The sequence below is a fragment of the Anolis sagrei genome, chromosome 6 (assembly GCF_037176765.1).
Source record: "Anolis sagrei isolate rAnoSag1 chromosome 6, rAnoSag1.mat, whole genome shotgun sequence".
Taxonomy (NCBI): domain Eukaryota; kingdom Metazoa; phylum Chordata; class Lepidosauria; order Squamata; family Dactyloidae; genus Anolis; species Anolis sagrei.
The window spans coordinates 33803595-33830660 of record NC_090026.1 but is presented as its reverse complement, the minus strand read 5'-3'; the positions used below and the strand labels follow the sequence as shown (position 1 = coordinate 33830660).

The 27066-nt window shown below is 42.9% G+C and overlaps 1 protein-coding gene across 1 annotated transcript in view; it reads left to right on the top strand.

Moving 5' to 3' along the window:
* Positions 1–24517, top strand: part of SNX11 (sorting nexin 11) — a 44729-nt gene extending 20212 nt beyond the window's left edge. Inside the window, exons 2-7 of the mRNA XM_060780877.2 lie at positions 2461–2512; positions 5166–5252; positions 7352–7452; positions 11255–11353; positions 18664–18876; positions 23393–24517. Of these exons, the coding sequence (XP_060636860.2) occupies positions 2489–2512; positions 5166–5252; positions 7352–7452; positions 11255–11353; positions 18664–18876; positions 23393–23567 (699 nt within the window). The 5' untranslated portion in view covers positions 2461–2488 and the 3' untranslated portion in view covers positions 23568–24517. The remainder of the gene's footprint in view (positions 1–2460; positions 2513–5165; positions 5253–7351; positions 7453–11254; positions 11354–18663; positions 18877–23392) is intronic.
* The last annotated feature ends 2549 nt before the right edge of the window (positions 24518–27066 follow it).

Genomic DNA, 27066 nt, shown 5'->3' with positions numbered 1-27066 from the left:
AGTTTGAACCTATGAGGAGTGGCTTAAAGATTTGGGCGCATATATATATATATATATATATATATATATATATATATACACACACACACACACACACACACACACATGCCCAAATCTTTAAGCCACTCCTCATAGGGCTTGTTCTCCAGACCCTTGCTCATTTTAGTTGCCTTCCTCTGGACACATTCCAACTTGTCAACATTTCCCTTCAATTACAGTGCCCGGAATTGGATACGCTGTGATTCCAGGTGTGGTCTGACCAAGGCAGAATAGAGGGGTAGCATGACTTCCCTGGATCGATCGATCGATCGATCTATCTATCTATCTATCTATCTATCTATATATTGCAGAGTTTGAACCTAGTGTTTGATTATAATAGGGTTTGCACTATTATAATCTATATATATATATGGCTATTGACTGAGTGCAAGCCCTATTATAATCAAACACTAGGTTCAAACTCTGCAATATATATATATAGGGCTATTGACTGAGTTCACTGCTATTCTAAAATATAGCTTGGCAAAGTTACTCTTTTGGACTAAAAGTCCCAGAATCTTCCAGCCAGCACACATTGTGAAGTAACATCTCCAGCTTTTGTTCCTGCAGTGTTTTTAAATGGCCTGATCTGAAGATGGATTCAGGCTTTGTTGCCATGGCATAGTGTGGCTTGAAAACTGTAGGGCCAGCATCAGACTATGGCATCACTGGGCATTTGCCAAGGCCCAAACCTACTGCCAGCCCTGGAGCTCCCTGCTGACTTTGCTGAATTGCTCGTATCTCTGTGGATACGAGTAATTAAACTACTAAAGAGGAGCCCCCGGTGGCACAGTGGGTTAAACCCTGTGCTGGCAGGACTGAAGACCGACAGGTCGCAGGTTCAATTCCGGGGAGAGGCGGATGAGATCCCTCTATCAGCTCCAGCTCCTCATATGGGGACATGAGAGAAGCCTCCCACAAGGATGATAAAAATATCAAATCATCTGGGCATCCCCTGGGCAACGTCCTTGCAGACGGCCAATTCTCTCACACCAGAAGCGACTTGTAGTTTCTCAAGTCGCTCCTGACACGACCAAAAAAAAAAAAAACTACTAAAGAGAACAAGAACCTCTCTGTTCATCTTGTTGTGTGCCTTCAAGTCCTTTTGGATTTATGGCAAACGCTATCTCCACGATTGCATCTCCCCATATGAACCGTCATGGATTCTTAGATCTTCCGGGAGGCCCTTCTCTCCTCCCTATGACTTCCCCTCACATATTTATACATGGCTGTCTTCTCTCAGCCTTCTCTTCTGCAGGCCAAACATGCCCAAATCTTTAAGCCACTCCTCATAGGGCTTGTTCTCCAGAACCTTGCTCATTTTAGTTGCCTTCCTCTGGACACATTCCAACTTGTCAACATTTCCCTTCAATTGCAGTGCCCGGAATTGGATACGCTGTGATTCCAGGTGTGGTCTGACCAAGGCAGAATAGAGGGGTAACATGACTTCCCTGGATCTAGACACTATACTCCTATTCTTGCAGCCCAAAATCCCATTGGCTTTTTAAGCCGCCACATCATATTGTTGGCTCATATTCTAACTTGTTGTCCACGAGGACCCCAAGATCTTTTTCACACGTACTGCTGTTGAGCCAGGCTTCTCCCATTAGGTTTGCCTTAGAGTCACCATTGATCAGAAGTGACTCAAAGGAACGCTGCAACAGCAAACTTGGCCTCCTCTGCCCACCTATTTTCCTTGGAAGCTTGTGCAAGTTCATCAGTGTATTTTATTTATTCAAAAGCCATCTGGACTTCTGAAAGCCTTTATGTTGTAATTGGCTTCTCAGATCGATGTCGCCTTGCAGAGCAGGGCAAGCATCCCAAACCATACAAATTGGAAATAAAGCCTTTGGACTTGGAGACTAAGGGCCCTTCCACACTGGCCATGTAACCCAGAATATCAAGGCAGAAAATCCCACAATATTTGCTTTGAACTGGGTTATCTGAGTCCTCATTGCCATATATTCCAGTTCAAAGCAGATAATGTGGGAGTTTATTCAGCTGTGTGGAAGGGGCCTAACAAGACAAGGCACACAAGGGAAGATGAGCTAAAGGAGAAAGTAAGAGGGAAGGAGATCACTTTACAGCAAACCACTTCCTTCTCATCCTGACAAAAATGCTCTGACTTTACATTCTTATTGATTTTACATGTACAGAAGTGGTGTAACTCTCTGCTTGTCCTCATGCCATGGAGGAAACGAAAGGTTGGCTTATGCGGCTCCAAGATATAGCCACAATGACTAGAAGGATTTCCTCATTTATTTTGTTTAAAAGGGGAAATGTTCAACAAATACTCGATTTCCTGCCCCATTGAAGAAGCCTCTTATTCTGTCCAGTAACTCAACTGATGAGATTCAAATGGTTTATACTATCAACTTATACCTGTGTATTAATTCTGCACCCCTTTCTTGATCTTTACAGATGCTTTCCTCTGAATTGTGTTTGTAGGATGTTAGACTCTCAAGAACAAGAGGTAAGACCTGAAGCTTAGCAGACATGGCTATACTTACTTACTTAGGTGATGCCTCATTGTCCAAGTAAGATTGTCCTCCAAGTTCGGTGTCCTGGTGGTGGATCCGGAGGTGACTATGTAGGCCTGTTCTTGACCTGCATGTTCTCCCATAGTGAGGTTTCCAGGTGGAAGGCGGTCCCGGTTGGGGTTGGCTTGATGCGCCTTCCTCTTGGCACGTTTCTCTCTTTCGTCCTCCATTCGTGCCTCTTCAAATTCTGCAGCACTGCTGGTCACAGCTGACCTCCAGTTAGAGCGCTCAAGGGCTAGGGCTTCCCAGTTCTCGGTGTCTATACCACAGTTTTTAAGGTTGGTTTTGAGCCTATCTTTCCTGTCCTCCAACATTCTGTTTTCCATTCTTGAGTTTGGAGTAGAGCAACTGCTTTGGGAGATGGTGATCGGGCATTCGGACAACATAACCGGTCCAGTGGACTTGATGGCAGAGGACCATCCTTTCAGTGCTGGTGGTCTTTGCTTCTTCCAGCACACTGATATTTGTCAGTCTGTCCTCCCAAGAGATTTGCAGGATTTTTCGGAGGCAACACTGATGGAATGGTTCCAGGAGTTGCATGTGATGTCTGTAGATAGTCCACATTTCTCAGACATATAGCAGGGTTGGGAGACATGGCTATATGGCATAGTTTAACTTGAATGTTTGAAATGACCATTTTTTTGTTAAAAATTAATATGCTAACCTAATTTGTTAAACATTCCAACCATTAAAATGTTTTATTTAAGCTTTAAAGGCTGATCTTGGTATTTTTTGATTGACCATTATGGTTTTTCATTACTTTGATTGGTTAGATTTTCAGGTACTTTATCCCTTTGGGTGATTTTTTAGTCATCTTAAATGATAGTTTCAATTTAATGATTAAATTAATGAATGGGCTCTTTGCGGGAGAATGGGCTCTTTGTAGGAACGGATGAAAAATCCTTCCCATAGAGATTCTCATAAATATTATGCGTAGTTTGACATCACTTTAACTGCCATAGCTCAATTCTATAGAATAATGAGAGCTGTAGTTTTACAAGGTCTTTGGCCTTCTCTGCCAAGGTTTGCTGGTGCCTCACCAAACTGCAACTCCCAGGATTTCATAGCATTGAGCCATAGCATTTTATGTAGTATCAAACTGTGTCAGAATTATCCCTTTGCCTTCCTCACTACCTGCAATATCTGTATGGAAAGGAATGGTGATGGAAGGGATATTAGGGCATGTAATGGTGGCAGCCACATATTATAGGGCATTCCAGGTGGGATTTGTACAATCCTGGTGAAGGAGAGTGTTTCGCATTTCGATAAGCTCTTCCTGGTCCTTCTCATCTGCACGGTCCCTGTGCTGGCAGGACTGAAGACTGACAGGTTGCAGGTTCGAATTCGGAGAGAGCGTGGATGAGCTCCCTCTGTCAGCTCCAGCTCCCCATGCAGGGACATGAGAGAAGCCTCCCACAAGGATAGTAAAAAATCAAAACATTCGGGCATCTCCTGGGCAGTGTCCTTGCAGACGGCCAATTCTTTCACACCAGAAGCGACTTGCAGTTTCACAAGTCACTCCTAACACACGCAAGCACACAAATCTGCACGGTGTATAGGAAACCAAAGAGGCAGGCATGTTTTATCCCAAGAGACAAAGACATTCATTTCCTGAAAATATTTCCTGGTTTTCTGAGAAAGGCAATTAACTATGAAATAAGGGAAGTTCCATGAACAGAGCGTGCGACCAAAGATCAGATTTGTTTCTGTTTCCTCACATGACTTAAAAGCTTCCTAGAAATCCTGTATTTATGTGAGTTATACTACATAACCAAATAGGTTATGTAGCCTTTACAAAAATGTGATTCAGTGGGTTAGATGCTGCACTTTCTCCCAAATATTAGGGCAAGGATCCTTTAATCCCCAGGGCAAGTGGGAGAAATGTCACTGTGAGAGTGTTGTCTTGATTATTTATTTATTTGTGGTATTTGTATACCTCCCTTTTCAACCCTGAAGGGGATTCAGGACAGTTCACAGTGTTGGCAACAATTCAGTGGTTAATGCGTGTATCTATATTTTATCACTAGACCAGGCAGGTACAAACTTCGGCCCTCTAAGTATTTTGGACTTCAGCTTCCACAATTCCCAACAGCCAGCTGTTAGGAATGGTGGGACTAGAGGTCCAAAACACTTGGAGGGCCGAAGTTTGCCCATGCCTATACTAGACTATTTTTTTTATTCAAATGACATACTCTGGTGCATGGTGTGTAATGCACCATGCTGTCATGGCCTTACCAGGGGCCATCTAAGATCTCAGTTTTTTACCCTGATAGTTCAGAACCTGGAATGGTCTTGATTTGGTAACCCTAGATGGGCATCATCAAATTCTACAAAAGCATAATGAGAACAGTAAGAACAAGTTTATTTTCTTTTCTTATTTGCAAATATTATATGATGAGTAGCTGCAGAAAGGGCTTTTAATCTGGTTCCCTCCCACACCTTTGCATTGCATTTTATTCTGCCGTGTTTTAATGAATCTGGTTTTGTTGTAAGTGTGTTTAATTATTTCCTTTGATTATCAATTTTGGAAGAAATGGGAAGTATATAACTAATCGGTCAATAATCTCTCCACCTGTTCATCCCTAGGAACTGACTACTGTGCGTGTCCAAGATCCTCGTGTGCAAAACGAGGGGTCCTGGAACTCTTATGTGGACTACAAAATATTCCTTCATGTAAGTATGGAAAGGCTGGAGCTAAATGTAACCCTAAAGACAAGAACTATAATGGATAAATCAGGCATGGGCAAACTTTTCAACTTAGGGGCCGCATAGTGGGCCAGAGTGGGGTCGGTGGGCTGGGAGGGAGGGGGTTTCCCTAAGTCCACTCCCTGCCCTTTTCTCCTCTTCCTCTTCTCTTTCAGAAGCAAAAAGTGAAGGAAAGACAGAAACATTTGGATCCCAAATGTTGGTCAGGATAAGATGGTGGACGGGAGAGAAAAGGTGTATCCATTAGGCCCCGTATTTCCTACTCCTGATATATACTTCTAGATTTCTAGAAATTGAAGAGACCCCCAAGGGCCATTCAGTCCAACCCCCTGCCATACAAGAAGGCACAATTAAAGCACTCCTGATAGACAGCTCTGGCGGAAAAGCCTCCAGAGAAGGAGACTCCACCACACTTCCAGGCAGTCTATGCCACTCTCCCAACAGCTTTTACCCTCAGGAAGTTCTTCCTAATCTTTTCAGTCAAATTTCTTTCCCTGTCATTTGAAACCATTGCTTCCTTGTGCCCTGGTCTCTTGAGCAGGAGAAAGTCACCCACCCCCTCTTCCTCCATGGGACACCCTTTTAAATCTTGAAACATGATATTGCTTTTAATTGTTTTTATATTGTTGTCTGATTTTATGTTTATTGATGTGTGCTATTGTTTTGTTTTTCAATGTTTATTTTAACTTGTTTTGTTGGGCATGTCCCTTTGTAAGCCGCCCCAAGTCCCTTAGGGGAGATGGAGGTGGGGGTATAAAATAATAATAATAATAATAATAATAATAATAATAATAATAATAATGTTTCCTCTCTACCTTCTCTTCTCCCGGCTAAACATCCTCCAGGAGGAAAGGAAAAGAGAAGGAAGGAAGGAGGAGAAGAAGAGAAGAATTGAAGGAAGAGAGGGAGGAAAAAGAGAAGGAAGGAATGAAATACAAAAGGGTGGAAGGAAGGGGGGAAGGAGAAAGAGAGAGGGGAAGGAGGGAGGGAGGAAAGAAGTAAGGAAGGAGGAAAGGGTGGAAGGGAAGGAAGGAGGAAGGAAAGAGAAGGAAGGATAGGATGGCAAGAGAGAGGAGGGCCTAAGAAAAGAGCCCAAGGGGCCGCATCCGGCTCTTGGTCCTGGGTTTGCCCATACCTGGGATAAATGTTTTGTCACTACTGGTGGAAAATTTTGGTGTAAGAGATTTCTGTTTCTAGTTTTTCCTTGTGCACTAAAGAATGGTTGAGGCTCTGGGTGTGTTTCACATGTATTAGATTTTACTCTTGCTCTTTCAAATCCTAGGGCAAAGAAAATATTACAGTAAGTAAGCGTGGGCACCATATACACACAGTTAAGCTGTGGTATATACTTCAAATACTAGTTGTGATATAGTAGTAGCTACAGCTGGTCCAAGGCATGATCATCAAGTTTGCAGGCGACACCAAATTGGGAGGGATAGCTAATACTCCAGAAGACAGAAGCAGAATTCAAAACGATCTTAACATATTAGAGAGCTGATTGGCCAAAACCAACAAAATGAAGTTCAACAGTGACAAATGCAAGATACTCCACTTAGGCAGAAAAAATGAAATGCAAAGATACAGAATGGGGACGCCTGACTCGAGAGCAGTATGTGTGAAAAAGATCTTATTTATTTATTTACAACATTTTCACCCCGAAGGGGACGCAGAACAGCTTACGAGATATATATATATATATATATACACACACACACACACACACACACACACGCACACTAACACAGCCAATATATTATATTATTAGCATAGTAGAATATCAGTATTAATTATTACTATATTGTATTATGCCATTATATTGTGATATTATTAGTAATATTACATGTAATATAAATATGTTTATAATATGATGTTATTAGTAGTATTATATTGCATCACATTAGAATATTATAAATATTATATGTATGTACAATATATTATATTACATTATATTATATAATTTGAAATGCTAGTTCTAATTCAGTGGCCAGCAGAGGGAGACAGCCTAGAAAGAGAGTCTGAGATAAGCAGAAATCCCATAGCAACACTGCTTTTGTCTCATTATACAGACCAACAGCAAAGCCTTCACAGCCAAGACGTCCTGCGTGCGCCGACGATACCGTGAGTTTGTGTGGTTGAAGAAACGGCTCCAGAAAAATGCCGGCTTGGTGTAAGTGCTTAAACGGTCTCTTTAGAACTGCCTTTATCTTCCAAAAGCCACATGTGCTTGCGCTTTCAAAGTGTAACATCAACAGACAAAAGTGTTTGCAACTCAATGTTAGACAAGTAAATACATTAGATCAGTGGTTCTCAACCTGTGGGTCCCCAGGTGTTTTGGCCTACAACTCCCAGAAATCCCAGTTAGTTTACCATCTGTGTTAGGGTTTTTGGGAGTTGAAGGCCAAAACATCTGGGGACCCACAGGTTGAGAACCACTGCATTAGATGAAAGAGAGGGTTTCACACTAAACTGGGGAAATTCTACCTAAATCCAAGTTTTTGGGCAGCAATCCAACACTTGGGCATTTTCCGGGGGGGGGGGGGGGGGCTTAGACCCCATGATTTGGTGATTTCATAGCTTTTGTGTGTTTCTCATCACATTTTTTAAAAGGTTGAAATAATCTCCTAAAATGGGTTGCTGTGAGTTTTCTGGGCTGAAGCGTTCTCTGCTAATGTTTCACCCACATCTATGGCAGGCATCCTCAGAGGTTGTGAGGTTTGTTTGAAACTAGGCAAGTGGGGTTTATATATCTGTAGAATAATGTCCAGGATGGGGAAAGAACTCTTGTCCGTTTGAGGCAATTGTGAATGTTTCAATTGATCACCTTGATTAGCATTGAATAGCCTTGCAGCTTCAAAGCCAGGTTGCTTCCTGCCTGGAATAATCCTTTGTTGGGATGTGTTACCTGGCCCTGATTGATTCTTGTCTAGAATTCCCCTGTTTTTGAGTGTAGTTCAAAACCACCCTGATTTTAGAGTTTTTTAAAATACTGATAGCCAGATTTTGTTCATTTTCATGGTTTTCCTCCTTTCTGTTGAAATTGTCCACATGTTTATGGATTTCAATGGCTTCCCTGTGTAACCTGACACTTTGTTAGAGTGGTCAATCATTTCTGTGTTCTCAGATAATATGCTGTGTCCAGGTTGGTTCATCAGGTGCTCTGCTATGGCTGACTTCTCTGGTTGAAGTAGACTGCAGTGCCTTTCGTGTTCCTTGATTTGTGCATTTGGTGCTCCTTATGTGGACTTGTCACAGCTGCATGGTATATGGTAGACTCCTGCAGAGGTTAGAGGATCCCTTTTGTTCTTTGCTGAACTCAACATTTGTTGGATTTTCTTAGTGGGTCTGTAGATAGTTTGTAGGTTGTGTTTCTTCATCAGCTTCCCTGTGCGGTGAGTGGTTCCCTTGAGGTTTGGTAAGAACACTTTTCCTCTGAGTGGATCTTTGTCTTTACTCTCGCGGCTTGTTGAAATCCACAAGCGTGTGGACAATTTCAACAGAAAGGAGGAAACAATGAAAATGAACAAAATCTGGCTACCAGTATTTAAAAAAACCCTAAAATCAGGACAGTAACTAAAGGAAATTATTATTATTATTATTATTATTATTATTATTATTATTAAACTTTATTTGTACCCCGCTAGCATCTCCCGAAGGACTCGATGCGGCTTACAAAGGCCAAGGCCTCAACACAACAACAACAGACAGTAACAATACAATGCAAAGCAAATTAAAAACATAAGCAATAACAAAACAGAACATTACACTATTACGCAATAAAACCATGGCCGGGCCAATGACGGGTACAGGCTAAAAAGTGCTGGGTGTATGAGGTGATATGTTGGGATTCTGGGCAAGTGCAATGTGCAGAGAGTCTTAAACTCTAATAAAGAGACAATCAGGGCCAGCTAATCACCTCCCAACAAAGGAGACCCCAGGCAGGAAGCAGCCAAGCCTTAAAGCTACAAAGGCATTCAATGCTAATCAGGGTAGCCAATTGTAACATTCACACTTGCCTTCAGCAAACAAGAATTCTTTCTCCCACCCTGGACTTTCCACAGATATATAAACTTCACTTGCCTAATTTCCAACAGACCCCACAACCTCCGAGGATGCCTGCCATAGGTGTGGGTGAAACATCAGGAGAGAATGCTTCTGGAACACAGCCATACAGCCTGGAAAACTCACAGCAACCCAGTGATTCAAGCCATGAAAGCCTTTGACAACAAATCTCCTAAAATTCAGATACTTTCAGTAAACTTGAAATAGGCTAGTATTTTGGGGTCCCACCCACCACTTCTATTCTGAAATCAAATTTTACCCTTAAATGTACATAAAACTTTATTTTCAAAAGTAAAGGATTTGGGGAGAGAGGCCTTAATGGCACCTATGAGACTAACCGATACATTTCAGCGTAAGGTTTATTTTAAGGCTTTATAGATCACTCTTATTGAAGTAGCCGAGAGTGATGGAAGTTGCAGTCTTACACATATTGTGGGCACCAGAGTTGGGAAGCCTGTTAGCCTAATTGGGAGGAGACTGTTATCCACCTTACAAACAGAAGGCCTCCAATTCAATCCCTAGCTTCTTCAGTTAGAAAGGATACTTTCAGGGTAACTGAGCGGTGACCTTGATCTAGCGCCTTAGAACTGGCAAAACGTTCCCATAAATCCAACTTCTGACAGGTTTAACTTGTAGCAGCCCAGACTTTCTGTGAGGAGAACTGTCATGATCTAATGGTCTGAGCTCTTGGAAAACGTTTATCTCACTTACATGCTTTGCTAAGTGTTATTGTCTGAATCCAGTGAACCATGGGCTATCTCCACTGGAAACTCTTAATGTCTTATGTGGGGACAGAATGTGAGATGCATCCAATTGAACAGAAATCTTTAGAAAGAGGTCTTTCCTTGAGTTTTGAAATTTTTTTATTAGAGTTACAAAACTGGCTAGTGGCTGTGCATTAGGAAATATACCATAATTTTAAAAATAGCTGCCAAAAGCTCAATGCTTCTCAAAGCTCTATACTCGCAGGAACATCTCAGCAAGCAAGAGTCCAAAAGTGGCAGGCTAAAACCCAGAACCTCAAGCCATGGCTGATACTGAATTAGAGACTCCAGACGCCCAACACCACTGTAGAAATTACACTGCTTAGCCGGTATTGCACTACCTGACATCTGCTAGGAAGTAGCAGCCAATTGTAAAAGGACCAAGGCAGTGACATCTCCGGCCCATCCTCTGTTCGGATATCTGCCAGCATGCCCACACCTTAATTCAAGAAATAGTTTTCTAAGATCTACAGAGACCCTAGCAGGAACACCTCAGCAAGCGAGAGTCCAAAAGTAGCAGGCTAAAACCCAGCACCTCAATCCATGGCTAATACCAAATGAGAGACTCCCCCTGGGCACACAGAAAACTGAGCAACTTGGAAGGCACTAAACAGACTGTACTCTGGCACCACAAGATGCAGAGCCAACCTTGAAATGGGGATACAAAGAGGAGTCCACAACATGAGATTGTGGAGAAGGGCAAACCCCAGACCACCTACTACAATGCAACCTGAGCCCTGCCACATGCACAATGGAGGACCTTCTTATAGCTACACCAGAGGCACTCCGAGTGGCCAGCAACTGATCAAAGGACATTTAGTATATTGCCAAATTTTAAACTTTATTTGTGTTTTTAAATGCATTGCAACTATACCCTCAGTTTGCCTTTGACATGATATATAAATAAATATGCTTCTCATCATGAGCTGAAGGAAGAAGTATAGTAAAGGTGAGGAACTGTTGGCCTTTCAGATGTTGACAAAATGCTACTTCCGTCATGCTTCACTATTGAGCTGAAAGGGGTTGGAGTTTGAGGCTATCTTTGAGTGCCATAGGCATGCTTAGAAAGCTAGAGGCATCTCCTCCTCATCAAGTGCTGGTGGTCTTCATTTTTTGAGCTTCTCCTCCTTTCATCCTGTTTTCCAGGCCAGTCCCAGAGCTTCCAGGGAAGTCCACGTTCTTTGCAGGCAGCACTGATGAATTCATTGAGAAACGACGACAAGGGCTTCAACAATTTCTGGAGAAGTGAGTAGAAAGTTTGGGGGGGGGGGGATCAAAGCTGATGGATGGTAGAGGATCTTCAGCATGGAGAAACTTCTCCATCCTTTCAGGCTGGATTTTGACACTGGACTTGAGATTTAGCAACGGGGTTGGGAGGAATCGAGCTCAATAGAGACCATGTTCAGATCAACATGTAGTGCAGTGGTTGGGGAAGGTGGTGGACTTCCATATCTGTTAGCAGTAGAAGTGGGTTTGGATTCATTTGCATTTCCTCCTTTTTGGTTTGACCATCCTTTCTTCCTGTGTGTAAAGAGACTTAGGGGCCATCTCACTTTGGAAGAATTCTATCAGGAAACTAATGGAACTTGTGGAAAGGTGATCAGTTCAGACTTAGCCAGTCTGCCTTGTAATGGAAGGACTTCTTCTAAATGAGTGGTGGGCAACTTCAAGTCTGCGAGTCTCAAATGGCCCTCAGGGTACCATGACTTCTAGGGGGCATGGGGACATTTTTGCCATGGTTTGGAGGACTAAGGCCATTGTATTGCCCTTTAAAAAAAATCTCAGTGGCCTGGGAGACCTTCCAGTGTAGCAATGAGCACAATTAAAATGCTGGTTATAATTTTAAAAGCCTTACATGGCTTAGCTGCAAGTCATTTTGTGGTGGCCATAAGGAGGAAAATAAAATAATTATAATTTAAAATGAAAATAATGAGCAGTAAGGCTTACCTGTCCGTTCTTGAGGCTGGGAAGCAGAGATTTTGGTGGAAGAGAAATTTAACAGATGACTTAGAAAACTTTCAGGCTGGCTCTATCTTAAGTCAATATTTGAAGAAGCCAAGGCTAAAGGCTGAAGGCTGAGGTAGGAAACTTGGCTCATGAGTTAAATCGATATTATTGATCCGAAAACTAACATCTAAAGGTCACGTAGTAGTAGCGCCACCTCCTGTCTGGTTGATGAAAATAGCAGGTAATTTCACACACCTTTTTAAATGATCAACTGAGGAAAATAATGTATTGTGAAAGTAATTATAGAAGAATTAATAAGGGAAATGCTTGCTTTGAATAAATTAAAGATACATATATGAAGACATATGTATAAAGAGATATATATGAAGTTATGATTCATTCTAAAGATTACGTAATTCGTCTGGGAACGTGGCTGGTCAGCTGACGAAAAAGGGAGCAGTGGAAATTATAGTATCTTGCCAACAATTGTTCTTGGCCGCGGTTCCTCGAGGACAAATTGATATTGATTAGATTGTGTAAATGTCAAGACCCATATGCGCATGTGTAAACCTGTGAATTTATGCTATAAATACTGGAGCAAATCTGACTTCCAACTTGTGTCAGATATTGTTTTCTGGACACCCTATCAAACTTGATAGAATTAAAAAGCCTGGAATCAGTTGCCGTCTCCTTTCTCTTCCTTCCTGATTGTGCTCTAAATGATCTTGGGTAACGAATCTTCCGCAACAATTTGAAGGGCTGCATTCCTCCTTACGAAACAGCCTGTGCTTTTGAGATCAGCCATGGAGGCCATTGTTAACCCTACTTACACAACACACTGTATATTGCCAATGATTGTACTGGCGTGTGCATTTTAATGATGTGTGTTTTAATTTGGTTTAAATTATTTAATTGTATTTTAACTTTTGCATGTTGTTAACTTTTTAGCAAAAACATTAGGAAGAACTTCCTAACTGTGAGAGCTGTTCAGCAGTGTGGCAGAGGCTCCTTTTTGGAGGCTTTTAAACAGAGGCTGGATGGCCATCTGTCGGGGGTGCTTTGAATGTGATTTTCATGCTCCTTGGCAGGGGGTTGGACTGGATGGTCCACAAGGTCTCTTTCAATTCTAGGATTCTATGATTCCATATCTTGCTGATTAGTATAAGCCACTTTGAGTCCAATCTGGGGAAAAGCTGTGATGGAAAATAATAATGTTTGGGAACATTTGGGTCAATATTAAAAAATATTTTTGAGTTGGTGTTATGGCCCTTCAAGGTCTTTTAGGAAGCTGATGCAGCCCCTTGTCCTCCAACAGTTGTTCAAAATCAAGTCTTAGGGAACTGGTGGTGCTTTGATGTTGGATGGTATTTGCTATAATATAATAATAATAATAATAATAATTATTATTATTATTATTATTATTATTATTATTATTATCATTTGTATTGTCGAAGGCTTTCATGGCCAGAATCACTGGGTTGTTGTAGGTTTTTTCGGGCTATATGGCCATGGTCTAGAGGCATTTTCCTGCATCTATGGCAAGCATCCTCAGAGGTAGTGAGGTCAACAGGATGTTTGCCATAGATGCAGGCAAAACGTCAGGAGAGAATACCTCTAGACCATTATTATTATTTATTTATTTTAAACATTTATATTCCGCCCTTCTCACCCCGAAGGGGACTCAGGGTGGAGCACAGCATATATACGGCAAACATTCAATGCCGGGACACAATTTCTTATATACATACATAAAAATAAAAAAATAAAAAAATTAAAATACGCCATTTAAAACCATCCTAGTCATCCACGTCAAATCTATTTGGCCTGGTCATCTTTCCTATTGCCGCTTTATTGCCCTATCCCGAAAGTTTGGTCCCACAGCCAAGTTTTTACCATCCTTCTAAAGGACAGGAGGGAGGAGGCCGACCTGATCTCACCAGGAAGGGAGTTCTATAGCCGGGGAGCAATCACCGAGAAGGCCCTGTCTCTCGTCCCCACCAATCGTGCCTGTGACAATGGCGGGACGGAAAGCAGGGCCTCCCGGAGGATCTTACTCTCTGCAATGGTTCATAGAGGGAGATGCGTTTGGACAGGTAATTTCTGTCGGGGCCATTTAGGGCTTTATAGGCCAAAGCCAGCACTTTGAATTGTGATAATAATAATAATAATAATAATAATAATAATACATCACACAGTCCTAAACGCTTGGGAAGGGTTCAACTTGTGATTTTGTGATATCAAATCCTGCATATATATCTCGTTTGTTGTAACATACTGTGCTTTTGTGTCAGTAAAATAGTAATAATAGTAATAATCTTTATTTATACCCTGCCACCATCTCCCCAAAGGGGACTCGGGGTGGCTAACATGAGGCCAAGCCCAAAGATACAATACAATAAAATAAAATACAGAATGCAGACAACAAATAATTACATAATAAAATACATATAGTAGCCAAATAAAATCATGCCTTGCCATCACTTGTGGCTGGCTAGAGCTGATGATCAAACAGTTTTGGTTTGGCTACTTGTTCTCCAACTATGGACTCTTAAGGATTCTCTAGTGGCAAGCTACTTACGTAACGATTCATTATGTAAGTGACTTCATACTGCATGATTCATACTGTGATCACGCAGGGAGACAGCAGAAGCCGCAGTGCTGGAAGGAGACAGTCGGATCCAACTTGTTTCTTTCTTGAATGTATGGCTTTAAAGCATTCTTGGGGGCTTGAAAAATTTTCTATTTATGTGGCATTCAAAGCAGACATGATAAGCCACCCCAAAGATTGGGTTTGGATATGGCTTCTTATAGTGGCTTGAGAATGCATTTCTTCTTATTATGTTCTACTTTGTTTATGTATGCATATATACATACATATTTATACCTTGGCTTCCTGCTTTACAAAGAAATCACAACCCTAGCTAGAAACATACATGAAATAATAAAATCTGTATGTCAGCCATTTAAGAAGTTGCATATGCAGAGAGAAGCTTTCTACAAATCAATATTAAAATCAGGGAATTAGTAGAAAATCTTCCAATCTGACAGATTTAAAATGTGCTCCTAAAGATAAGTCTTGGGAAATATTATTATTATTATTATTATTATTATTATTATTATTGTTGTTCTATGGTCCATTGCGAGAATATCCTGGAGGACCTCTTTCTGGGCGTTGCTTTCCATAGTGTGCAGTGCGAGGTCTCTGAATGGAGGAAAACTTCCTGGAAACTTCCCCAGGCAAAGGAAGAAACCTATATTTACCCTGTAGGCAGGGGCGGCCCGTCCATTACGCCAAGTAAGCCGTTGCGGAACACTTTTTTTTCCCAGGGGCGCAGAGGCGCCTCTGTAAATGCCCCTCCAGACATTCCAGAAAACCTACAACTCCCCGGTTGTTGTTCTTATGGCTGAACTCCAGCTGGGCCCACGCGGGGAGGAGGGAGCCTGCAAGGGTTCGGAGGACTGGGGGGGGGGGGCGGGGGAGAGAGAGAGAGGCCTCGCCGCTGTTGCCGGCTTCTGGGCCTGAGGGGAAGGGCAAGGAGGAGGACAAAAAAAGCCGCTTCCCCTTTAAACATGCAAATGAGCTCCGCGGGGCGCCCGGGTGCTAATCCCGCCCCCGCGTGCCAGCCAGCCAGTCAGAGTCCCCGCAGCTTCCCAGGGAGGGAGGAAGAGGGGGTGATGCCACGTGGTCCCTGCCCCCTTTGCAGCCGCTGCCATTTTGAATGGAAGAGACGGGAGCAGCGGCGGGGCCTTATGGGGAGAACGAGCACTTATTTGCCAAAGAGGAGGATGAGGAGGAGGAACCCCGGCTCGGCCCGAGGAGAAAGAAGGGGAGGGGGAGGGTCAACAGACACGGACTGCCCCCTCCCTTCCCCCCTCCAAAGGGCAGGTCACCCTGGGATGCCTGTCGCTAGGTTCTGGGTGCCATGGCCTCCCTGCGGGGTCTGTCAGGATCTCATGGAAATGCAGGATGGAACCGCTTTCCACGCCACAGCCAAGTTCCCTTCGTTTCTTCCTAAAGCTCGAGAGGGAGGGAGGGAGGGAGGGAGGGAGGGGGCGGATCTCATTCTGCTACCTGGTATCCTGCTACCATCTCCCCAAGGGACTCACTACCTCTGAGGATGTTTGCCATAGATGCAGGCGAAACGTCAGGAGAGAATGCCTCTACAACATGGCCATGTTGCCCAAAAAAACCTACAACAACCCAAGGAAGGGATAAATCGATTGAGAGGGAAGGAAGGAAGTAGGAGGAAAGATGAGTATAAGAAAGAGATAAAAAAGGAAGGACAAAAGGAAGGGAAGGGACAGATTAAAATAGATTAATGTTGAAAAAACACTGGTTCTGGTTATTGAGCTTTGCTCTGAATCCTTTTAATGAGGTTTTGGTATTCTACTGTTTTTAATTGTTGTTTAATTAGATTGTTGATTGTTATGTTTTGAATGTGTTTTTACCTGTTTTACTCTGTAGTTACTGGCTTGGTCCCACTTACCAGCTGCCCCGAGTCCCTTCAGGGAGATTTTTATTTATTTATCGTGTCAGGAGCAACCAAACAATTGTATTGCAGTTTTAACAAATAAACAAAACACAAAGTTTGCGAGCTTGGTAGTTGATTAAATTTCCTTTGACCAGTAGAGCCTCTGGTGTTACTACAAGAAGGTCCTGCATTGTGCATGTGGCAGGGCTCAGGTTGCATTGCAGCAGGTGGTCTGTGGTTTGCTCTTCTCCACACTCGCATGTCGTGGATTCCATTTTGTGGCTCCATTTCTGAAGGTTGGCTCTGCATCTCATGGTGCCAGAGCGCAGTCTGTTCAGCGCCTTCCAAGTCGCCCCGTTTTTTGTGTGTCCAGGAGGGAGTCTCTCATTTGGTATCAGCCATTGATTGAGGTTCTGGGTTTGAGCCTGCCACTTTTGGACTCTGGCTTGCTGGGATATTCCAGCGAGTGTCTCTGTAGATCTTAGAAAACTATTTCTTGATTTAAGTCGTTGGCATGCTGGTTGATACCGAAACAGGGGATGAGCTGGAGATGGTCCTTTCACTATTGGCTGCTACTTCTCGGCGGATGTCAGGTGGTGCAATACCGGCTAAACAGTGTAATTTCTCCAGTGGTATAGGGCATGTCTCATTAAGAGCCACATCCACTGTTTTAGTGTGGTGAGATGTGTTCCACACTGGGCATGCGTACTCAGCAGCAGAGTAGCATAGCGCAAGGGCAGATGTCTTCGCTGTATCTGGTTGTGATCACCAGGTTGTGAGAGAAGGACATGAGAGAAGCCTCCTCACAGGATTGCAAGACATCTGGGCATCCCCTGGGCAACGTCTTCATAGACAGCTGATTCTCTCACTCCAGAAGCAACCAGAAACTCCACCAATGATGGAATTGAACCAAATATGGCACACAGAACTCCCACGGTGAACAGAAAATACTGGAAGGGTTTGGTGGGCATTGACCTTGAGTTTTGGAGTTGTAGTTCACCTACACCCAGAGTGCACTGTGGACTCAAACAATTAAGGATTTAGTCCAAACTTGACACAAATACTCCATGTGCCCAAATATGAACACAGATGGAGTTTGGGAAAATAGACCTTGACATTTGGGAGTTCTAGTTACTGGGATTTATAGTTCACTTACAATCAAAGAAGATTGGCCCAACAATAGAATTGGGCCAAACTTCCCACAAAGAATCCTGTTTACACACATGCATCAAGAAATTACATATATTAGAAACCAACTTTCTCATTACTTTCTTTTCAAGATCACCAGACTGGATCACAGCTACGCATGGCAGGGGACAGCTTGTGTGTGTGTGTGTGTGTGTGTGTGTGTGTGTGTTTGTATGTGTGTGTGTGTGTGTGTGTGTGTATATATATATATATATATATATATATATATATATATATGGCATAGTCCAACTTCAGCCCTCCATGTGTTTTGGACTTCAACTCCCACAATTCCAAACAGCCAATAGAAAGTCCAAAATACCTGGAAGGCCAAAATTTGTCCATGCCCATATATATATATATATATATATATATATATATATATATATGAGATTGGTTGAGGGGGGGGGCGCCAAAATACTGTTTGCTTACCATTGAAAATTACCTAGGGCCGCCTCTGCCTGTAGGTTGGCGTAACTACTTAATATCTGGGTTGCTGTGAGTTTTCTGGGCTGTATTGCCATGTTCCAGAAGCATTCTCTCCTGACATTTCACCCACATCTATGGCAGGCATGCTCAGAGATTGTGAGGTTTGTTGGAGTTTATATATCTGTGGAGTGTCTCTTTGAGATAGGAGAGAAAAGGGAATGATGTTGACAAAAAGATTTTTAAAAGAGGAAGAAAACGCTGCATCCTTACACATCTTCTGCACCAGCTGTTCTAGATATTCTACTGTGAATTTTCCCTCTTTTGTGCCATAAGGCAGATTTTTCTGCCATAAGGCAATGGAAGGACATAAACAAGGGGACAAATATCTAGCTGCCTTACATTTGGGAGTTAACCAACAAGGATAAGGACATAGAGATCTGCCAAATATTTTTCCAGGAAGTACTTGGTGGTGTCTCCCATGTTTAGTCTTTGCCATCTCTCATTCTCTGCTTTCTTTTCTAGGGTGCTACAGAATGTTGTACTCCTTTCGGATAGCCAGCTACACCTCTTCCTCCAGAGCCAGCTCTCTATACCAGAGATTGAAGCTTGTGTCCAAGGTCGGGGCCCTCTGAGTGTTACGGACGCCATTCTCCGCTACGCCATGTCAAACTGTGGCTGGGTGCAGGAGGAGGACAGCCACTCCGCTCTGCTGGTCAGAGGGGACTTCAGCAGCAGGTGAACAGGACAGATGCCATCTTATAGTTCCTAGTACATGCATTATTTTCTAAAGGTTGGAAAAGGGTCTTTTTTGAACTACAGCTGCTAGAATCCCCCAGTGTGCATGGCTGTTGGCTGTACTTGGGAAAGGATTCTGGGTGGTGCTCATCTCCATTTCTAAGCCGAAGAGCTGGCGTTGTCCGTAGATGCCTCCAAGGTCATGTGGCCAGCATGACTGCATGGAGCCCCGTTACCTTCCAGCAGAAGCAGTACCCAATGATCACATTTGCATGTTTTTGAACTGCTAGGTTGGCAGAAGCTGGAGCTAGCAGGGAGCTCACTCCACTCCCTGGATTCAAACCACAAGCCTTTTGGTCAGCAAGTTCAGCAGCTCAGCGGTTTAACCCAACAGTGTTGGGGATGTTTTTAACTAATAATGGCAGTTTGTATAGTTTTAATAATGCTGTATCTATTTGGTTTTACTTGGTTTTTAATTAGGTAAAAGTAGGTAAAGGTTTTCCCCTGATATTAAGTCTAGTTGTGTCCGACTCTGGAGGTTGGTGCTCATCTCCATTTCTAAGCCAAAGAGCTGGCATTGTCCATAGACACCTCCAAGGTCTTGTGGCCAGCATGACTGCATGTAATGCTGTTACCTTCCTGCTGGAGTGGTACCTATTGATCTTCTCACATTTTGTATCTTTTCGAACTGCTAGGTTGGCAGAAGCTGGGGCTAACAGCGGGAGCTCACACCGCTCCCCGGATTCAAACCTGCAACCTTTTGGTTTTTAGTTATGCAGGTGCTAATCCATGCAGTATGTAGTATTTTAAGAGTGCATCTTCCCATTGTTATATGTAGCATTTTAATTATTTATAGGAGTTTAATAGTGTATTTTATATTGTATTTAATAATCTGGTTTTCATGTATTTATTTATTTGGCTTATATGTGAAAGATGTATGGTCTAAGCATCAAATAAACTTGAATCAGAAGCTGGGTCTAACAGCGGGAGCTCACCCCACATCCCATATTCGAACCGTCAACCTTTTGGTCAGCAAGTTCAGCAGCTCAGCAGTTTAACCCGCTGTGCCACCAGGGGGCATACTTATAGAAACCATGTGACTAAGCACCATACTAGTCTCTTTTACAAACTGACTCAATCCTTTCCCCATAACCTTAGAAAAATGCAATTTTGCTAAAAAGGTAAAGATTTCCCCCTGACATTAAGTCCAGTCATGTCCGATTCTGGTGGTTGGTACTCATCTTCATTTCTAAGCTGAAGAGCTGGCGTTGTCCGTAGACACCTCCAAGGTCTTGTGGCCAGTGCTAAAACCGCTATTTTTAGTAGAAGAAAGTGAGATAAATTCCTGTTCTTGAAAGTTTTTACAAAAATAACTTGAAAAAGTATAGTTTCACTGAATATATATCATGCTTTCTGGGTTAGAGAGAAAGGCAGTGAAGCATAGGTTTCAGAGTACATTCAGTCCAGTCTGCAGTCGTTTCCAGTTCATGGTCAATGCTGTGCTTTCTCTTCTTTTCTCCCATCTTCTCCCTTCACTGCCTTCTGAATTCATAGCTCTGCTTAGGCTTTGCAGTGACTGATTGAGCATTCAGAAAGGTTTTACCACACTTTGCATTAGATCAGTGGTTCTCATATGCTGGTCCTCCAGTTTTTTGGGGACTACAACTCCCAGATTCCTGAGCATTGAGAACAAATTGATTGGGGCTTCTGGAAACCGAAGTCCAAAGCCTCGGCATTAGGCGAGCCCTTCTCTAAAATGGCAATCAACTCAAACTAATGTTGGGGAGAGCCTGAGGATTGGTGAAATGGCAGGAGGCTATAGCATGTTGTGCATTCGCATCAGCGTAATGCTTGGTATGTTTGGTTCTTGTGGGTTTTTTCGGGCTATAGGGCCATGTTCTAGAGGCATTTCTCCTGACGTTTCGCCTGCATCTATGGCAAGCATCCTCAGAGGTAGGTATCTTCACTACCTCTGAGGATGCTTGCCATAGATGCAGGCGAAACGTCAGGAGAAATGCCTCTAGAACATGGCCATATAGCCCGAAAAAACCCACAAGAACCTAGTGATTCCAGCCATGAAAGCCTTGGTATGTTTGCTTTTTGGAATTTTTTCCCAAATATTTTTGAGCTATTCATTTATTTATTGTACTGTTGTAATTTATTTTAAAAACAAACAACCCTCCCCCCCCCCCCCCCACAAAGTTTAAAAACTTGGCATTATATTAAATGCCTTTTGACCAGAAGCTGGCCACTTGGAGTGCCTCTGGTGTTGCTATAAGAAGGTCCTCCACTGTGCATGTGGCAGGGCTTAGGCAGCATTGTAATAGGTGGTCTGTGGTTTGCTCTTTTCCACACTCACATGTTGTGGACTCCACTTTGTAGCCCCATTTCTTAAGTTTGGCTCTGCATCTCGTGATGCCAGAGCTCAGCCTGTTCAGCACCTTCCAAGTTGCCCAGTCTTCTGGTGTGCCCACGGGGGAGTCTATCATTTGGTATTAGCCATGCTGGGTTTTAGCCTGCCACTTTTGGACTCTCGCTTGCTGAGGTGTTCCTGCAATTGTCTCTGTAGATTTTAGAGAACTATTTCTTGATTTAAGGCATGGCATGCTGGCTGATATCCGAACAGAGGATGGGCTGGGGATGTCACTGACTTGATTCTTTCACTATTGGCTGCTACTTCCCAGCGGATGTCAGGTGGTGCGATACCGGCTAAGCAGTGTCATTTCTTCAGTGGTGTAGGGTGCAGACACCCTGTGATAATGTGGCATGTCTCATTAAGAGCCACATCCACTGTTTTAGCGTGGTGAGATGTGTTCCACATTGGGCATGCATACTCAGCAGCAGAGTAGCATAGCGCAAGGGCAGATGTCTTCACTGTTTCTGGTTGTGATCTCCAGGTTGTGCCAGTCAGCTTTCAAATGATATTGTTTCTAGCACCCACTTTTTGTTTGATATTCAAGCAATGCTTCTTGTAGGTCAGAGAATGGTTCAAGGTAATTTGGATGTACTGCAATGCTGCAGTGGGATTCCTTCCCAAGTAATCCTCAGAGCTCCAGATGCTTGTCTGTTCTTAAGATGAAAAGCACATGTCTGTGTTTTAGATGGATCAGGAATCAGCTGGCATTCCCTGTAATAGGCAGTAAGAGCACCTAGAGCTTCCTGCTTGAGTGGTGATGGCATGATTGTCAGCATAGATGACACTCTCTGTCCCTTCTGGCAGTGGCTGGTCATTTGTGTAAATGTTGAACATTGATGGCACAACCATGCTCCCCTAAGGCAGGCCATTCTTTCGCCATCTGCTTCTCTGGCCCTGGAACTCAACAAAAAAGCTCGTAGCAGATTTCCTATGAAGCAAATGAGGTGGTAGTCCGTGGTGATCCTTTGTAAATTTTGAGCTCTTATTAGTTGAATCCATGGATGCAGAACCCATGGATACAGAGGGAAGGTTGTATTTATGAGGGTTGAAAGAAAAGTAATGCATCCACCTTCGTTACTTGGGTTTGGATGGGAATATTTTAATAAATCAAACACAGAAATAATCCTTAGAATGTGCTTTTTAACTACCACTATTCACTTTCCCACATAATCACCAGACAATTAGATACATTTCTACCGATAATGAACAAGTTTTCTGAAGCCACGGAAGAAGTCGACACTCTGTTTCCACAATTAGCGTCTCACAGTTCTCTCATCCTGGGTACCCATCGTATACAGATCTTCCAATAGCCAAGCAAAGCAATAATGTGACCCACACATTCTTGTGAAATGCCAATTATACTTGAAATTTCTCTCTGAGTGATGTGATGATAATCCTGAATCAATCTGTCAACCTTTTGCTTGGGAAACTCGGTGGTTGCTATCAAAGGATGTCCAACTCTTTGTTTGTCTCGCAAGTCAGACGTTCCCACCTCAACATCTTTAAACTTACTCGCCCAACGACACACAGTACTCATATCAACACAATCACCATAAACAGCTTCTATTCTCTGACACCTTCTGCTGTCAAGAATTCAATGACTGCACGTTGCTTAAGTCGCATCGACCAACTGTCCGCACAGGATTCCATACTTCACACTTTAACAACACAGTGGTTCATTGTGAAGGCTTCCCACCAAAATGGAATGGTAGAGGAGAGTCTATTAAACAAGCCAGTACCTGCCACATACCAATACTTCCATCTGTTGAGGAGGTACGAAGGTGGAGGTATTACTTTCCATTCAACCCTCGTACAAATTTCTTAACAGTGCTGCCTGGGAGTGTAACTATAAAACAATATGTTTGCAAGTCCTGATGATTTATTATTGTCTGTTTTTGGCATTGAATGTTGCAATTTTGTTACTTTTGCTGGAAACCACCCTGAGTCCCCTCAGGGAGATGTTGGGGGTACAAATAGATTATTGTTGTTGTTGTAACCAAGGAACCCAGAATGAACCAGAGATCTTGAGTAAGAATTCATGTTCTCTCTTTCTCTCGTTTGAGTTCCTCTTAAACTGAACATGGCTTTTCTCTCTTGAAGCTCTGATGGAGGAAGCCATCTTGGCCAGGGCTCCCTGGAACCCGTCCCTCATTGGAGTGATGTCAGCCTGGAAGACAGTCAGCTGGATAGCCCCGATTCTGAGGAGGAACATTTAACAGCAGGGCTGCTGCCCATTGACCCTGAAGCATCACCTGAGCCTGTCAAGGAACAATGAAAGGGAAAAGACATGGGTCCACTCAGGATGTCCTTGAGGCTGGTATGTTGACCTCTGGCCCTTCCCCAGAAATCACCTTGCCTGTCTGAACTCCAGAGCCCCGTGCTTGCTCTGTAACTGGCATCCTAAGTGAACAACCAAGCCTGGACCAATGGGATACCTGAGCAGCCAGGACAGATACTTCGACAACTGAGATGTCACTCTAAGTACATTATTCTTGTGGTTTATACCCTCAGTATGAAAAGAGATGCCTTCCAGCGAGGGCTTGTCAGTTGAACACTGTCTCCCACTTTTTTGGTATACTGTTGGCAAGGTATTCTAGGCAGGAAACCGTTTTGTTTTGGCTGCATCCTCTTCCCCCGCTCCTGCTGCCTCAGCCCCCATAGCTGGTAGTGCTTCTTGCAAAAGCCCAGCTGCCTTCTGTTCTCTTGTAGGCATGTCAGAAGAAAAACAGCCTAGGGTTAGACTTTTTCTGTGCTGTGCAGAGCCAGGGAGCCCACCTGGCAGCCGTGGATGCCAGGCCCGCATCTGGGATCCCCTGACAGAGCTGTGTGCTGCTGCTGGGATGAATGCCCGGGCAACCTCCCCAGCTCATTACTGCTCAGGTGGATTTTTCTGCTGTAGTCCGGCTATGGGGTGTGTTAGAAGAGATGCAGAGGGGCGAAGGGGGTGTTGTTCTGTGGCCAGTTGGTATGTATGATGCATGTCTTTGGAAGAAGTTTTTCCTCATCCATTGCTCTGCCTTGGCACAGTGCACAGATTGACCAGAGAGGGGTTAATGCAAGTCTGGCATATGTTTGAAGCAATGGAGCACACTCCTGTGTATGTGCACATCCACAATTGTATTCCCTTTGATTAGTGTACCTGATGATTAATCCTCTGCTAGTGTTACTGCAAAGGCTGCAGATGATACATTTTGTAGGCTTCAATACAGAAATGTGCAAACCAAACCTTGCATGTGTTCATTTTTTCTGGATCTGAGAGAGATCAGGGCTGTGAATAAAATACTCAAGTAGGCTGGAAGGCATGGGTGAAGGTTCCAGTTTTGCTTCTTTTGTTTCTTTCTCCCTCTTTACTTCCAAATAATTTGCTGTGCTATGTAAAAAGAGCTTCCTGTGCTAACCATGTTATAGCTTCCGCATCCATATTTAATGAAAAAGTAGCATGTTTCTTGATCTCCAATTTGGAGAGATAGACTCAAATGGTTGGGCAGTTTCTCATGTAAACCAGAAACATTCTATATTCCACACTTTCTGTATTTTGACTTTTAAACAGCAATAGAATACTACCTCCTTTTCCTTACAATACTTGCTTTTATTGTTATTGTTGGGGAATCTGAGCTCTTAGGTCTATAAAGCCCTAAACAGTTTTGGCCCAGCTTACCTGTTCGAATGTATCTCCTCCCATGAACCACCACAGAGATTGAGATCATCTGGAGAGGTCCTGCTCTTGGTCCCGCCTCCTTCACAGACGCGGTTGGTGGGGACGAGAGACAGGGCCTTTTCAGTAGTGGCCCCTCGTCTGTGGAACTCCTTCCCCAGCGACATTAGATCAGCCCCTTCCCTTCTGACTTTCAGAAAAAAAGGTGAAAACATGGCTTTGTGACCAAGCCTTCAGAAATTAATACAGTGCAATAGATGATTTGGATTTATGTGTAACGATCACTGGAATGTTCTGTGGATAATGTGATTTTATAGCTGTAAGTGGTATTGCTTATGTTTTAATTGCTTTTAACCTTATTTAGATTTTTAACTGAATGTTTATTTAACTGTTAAATTGTTTAAGGCATTGAATTTTGCCTCCGCTGTAAGCCGCCCTTCGGGGTCGAGAAAGGCAGGATATAAATATAGTAAATAGATAAACAAACAAACAAACAAGCCTCAAATATAACGCTCAATTGGGGCGATTCCACCATAAATATGGCAGAGTACCAGAAACAAACTTCATAACCAGCAGAAATTTACATGTGATGAGCTGAAATAAGCTTCTATTCCTTAGGATGACACAAGATTGCAGAGTCAGAACTTTAGGTTCCAAAAATATTTATTGAAGTAAAAGAAATACATTCTAGATAGAAAAGGTCTTGGAGTTAACTAGCTTACTAAATCTCATCTTCTAAGAAGGTAAAAGGCCAAAAAACAAACAAATAAATAAAAAAATCCATGCAGCTACATTTTGCCTAAAGAGAGAGGCAAAATGTGCACCCTCTCTGGAAGGAAGAAAAGGCAGAAGAAACATTGGCGGCGAATGGCCACACGGCCAGCCCGTGGCAATAAAAATACCTTTAAAAAGGAAGTTCCCTCACAGAGATTCAGTTGCTACATCTTCAAAGGGGGAGAATACAGTGGCTAGCAGGAGGAGGAAAGACAAAGCCCTGTCTGGTAAAAATGCACAGGAATCCTATCTCTAGTTTAGCTACTCATTGAGACCTTGAGACTTGATGACACAAGATACTTGTGCAGTACGGGGATGAAACTCAACAGTTATCACTTCTCTTTTCTGCTTTACAGTTTCAGTAGACCCTATATGAAGTAATATATGCGAACTAGGAAACCTGAGGTAGGCAATTTGGCCTTCTGGATGTTTTTGGCCTGCAACTGCTGGCAGCCCTATCCATTATAGCTCCTAGTGAAGGATTATGAGAATTGCAATCAAAACATCTGGACTGAAAAACACGGCAGAAGAAACTTAAAAAGCCAAAAAATAAAAAATGCATTACAATACATGCACAAAACCACATATATATACACACAAACATATATGTACATAAATATATACACACATATACACGCACACAAAACATATATACACAGACTGGGCCACAGCAATGCGTGGCAGGGGACAGCTAGTATGTGTGTGTGTATATATATATATATATATAATGTAATGTTCGTTTGTGGGACACACATAACTCAAAAACCACAGGACGAACTGACACCAAATTTGGCTACAAGGCACCTACTAACCCAAGGAGTGACCATCACTAAAAAATCACCAAAAAAACAGTGAAAAGAACTTTAAAATAAAAAAGGCAGAAAACTACACAGTGCATGCGCGCAAATGAATTCCATGGCCCCGCCCACTCCTGCGTGAGGACACAGCAAGTGCGAGAGGCACTGTTGACCATCTTCCCTCTTCTGGCCAGATCAGGAGCTAGGAATGGATGGTACAATGGTGGGTCCGACGACGAGGGAGCCATCATCCACTGCCAGGGAAGGAGGGAGAGAAGGAAAGAAGGAAAAAGAGAAGGAAGGAAGGAAAAAAAGTGGTAGAGAAGGAAGAAAGGAGAGAAAGAGGGAGAAAAGGAAAGAAGGAATAATAATAATAATAATAATAATCATCATCATCATCCTTTATTTGTAACCCGCTACCATCTCCCGAAGGACTCGGTGCGGTTTACATGAGGCCAAGCCCAAATACAATAGTAAAAACAATAACAACAACAAAATAATTCAAAAAAACAAAGCAATAACATTAACAACACACAATGACACAATTA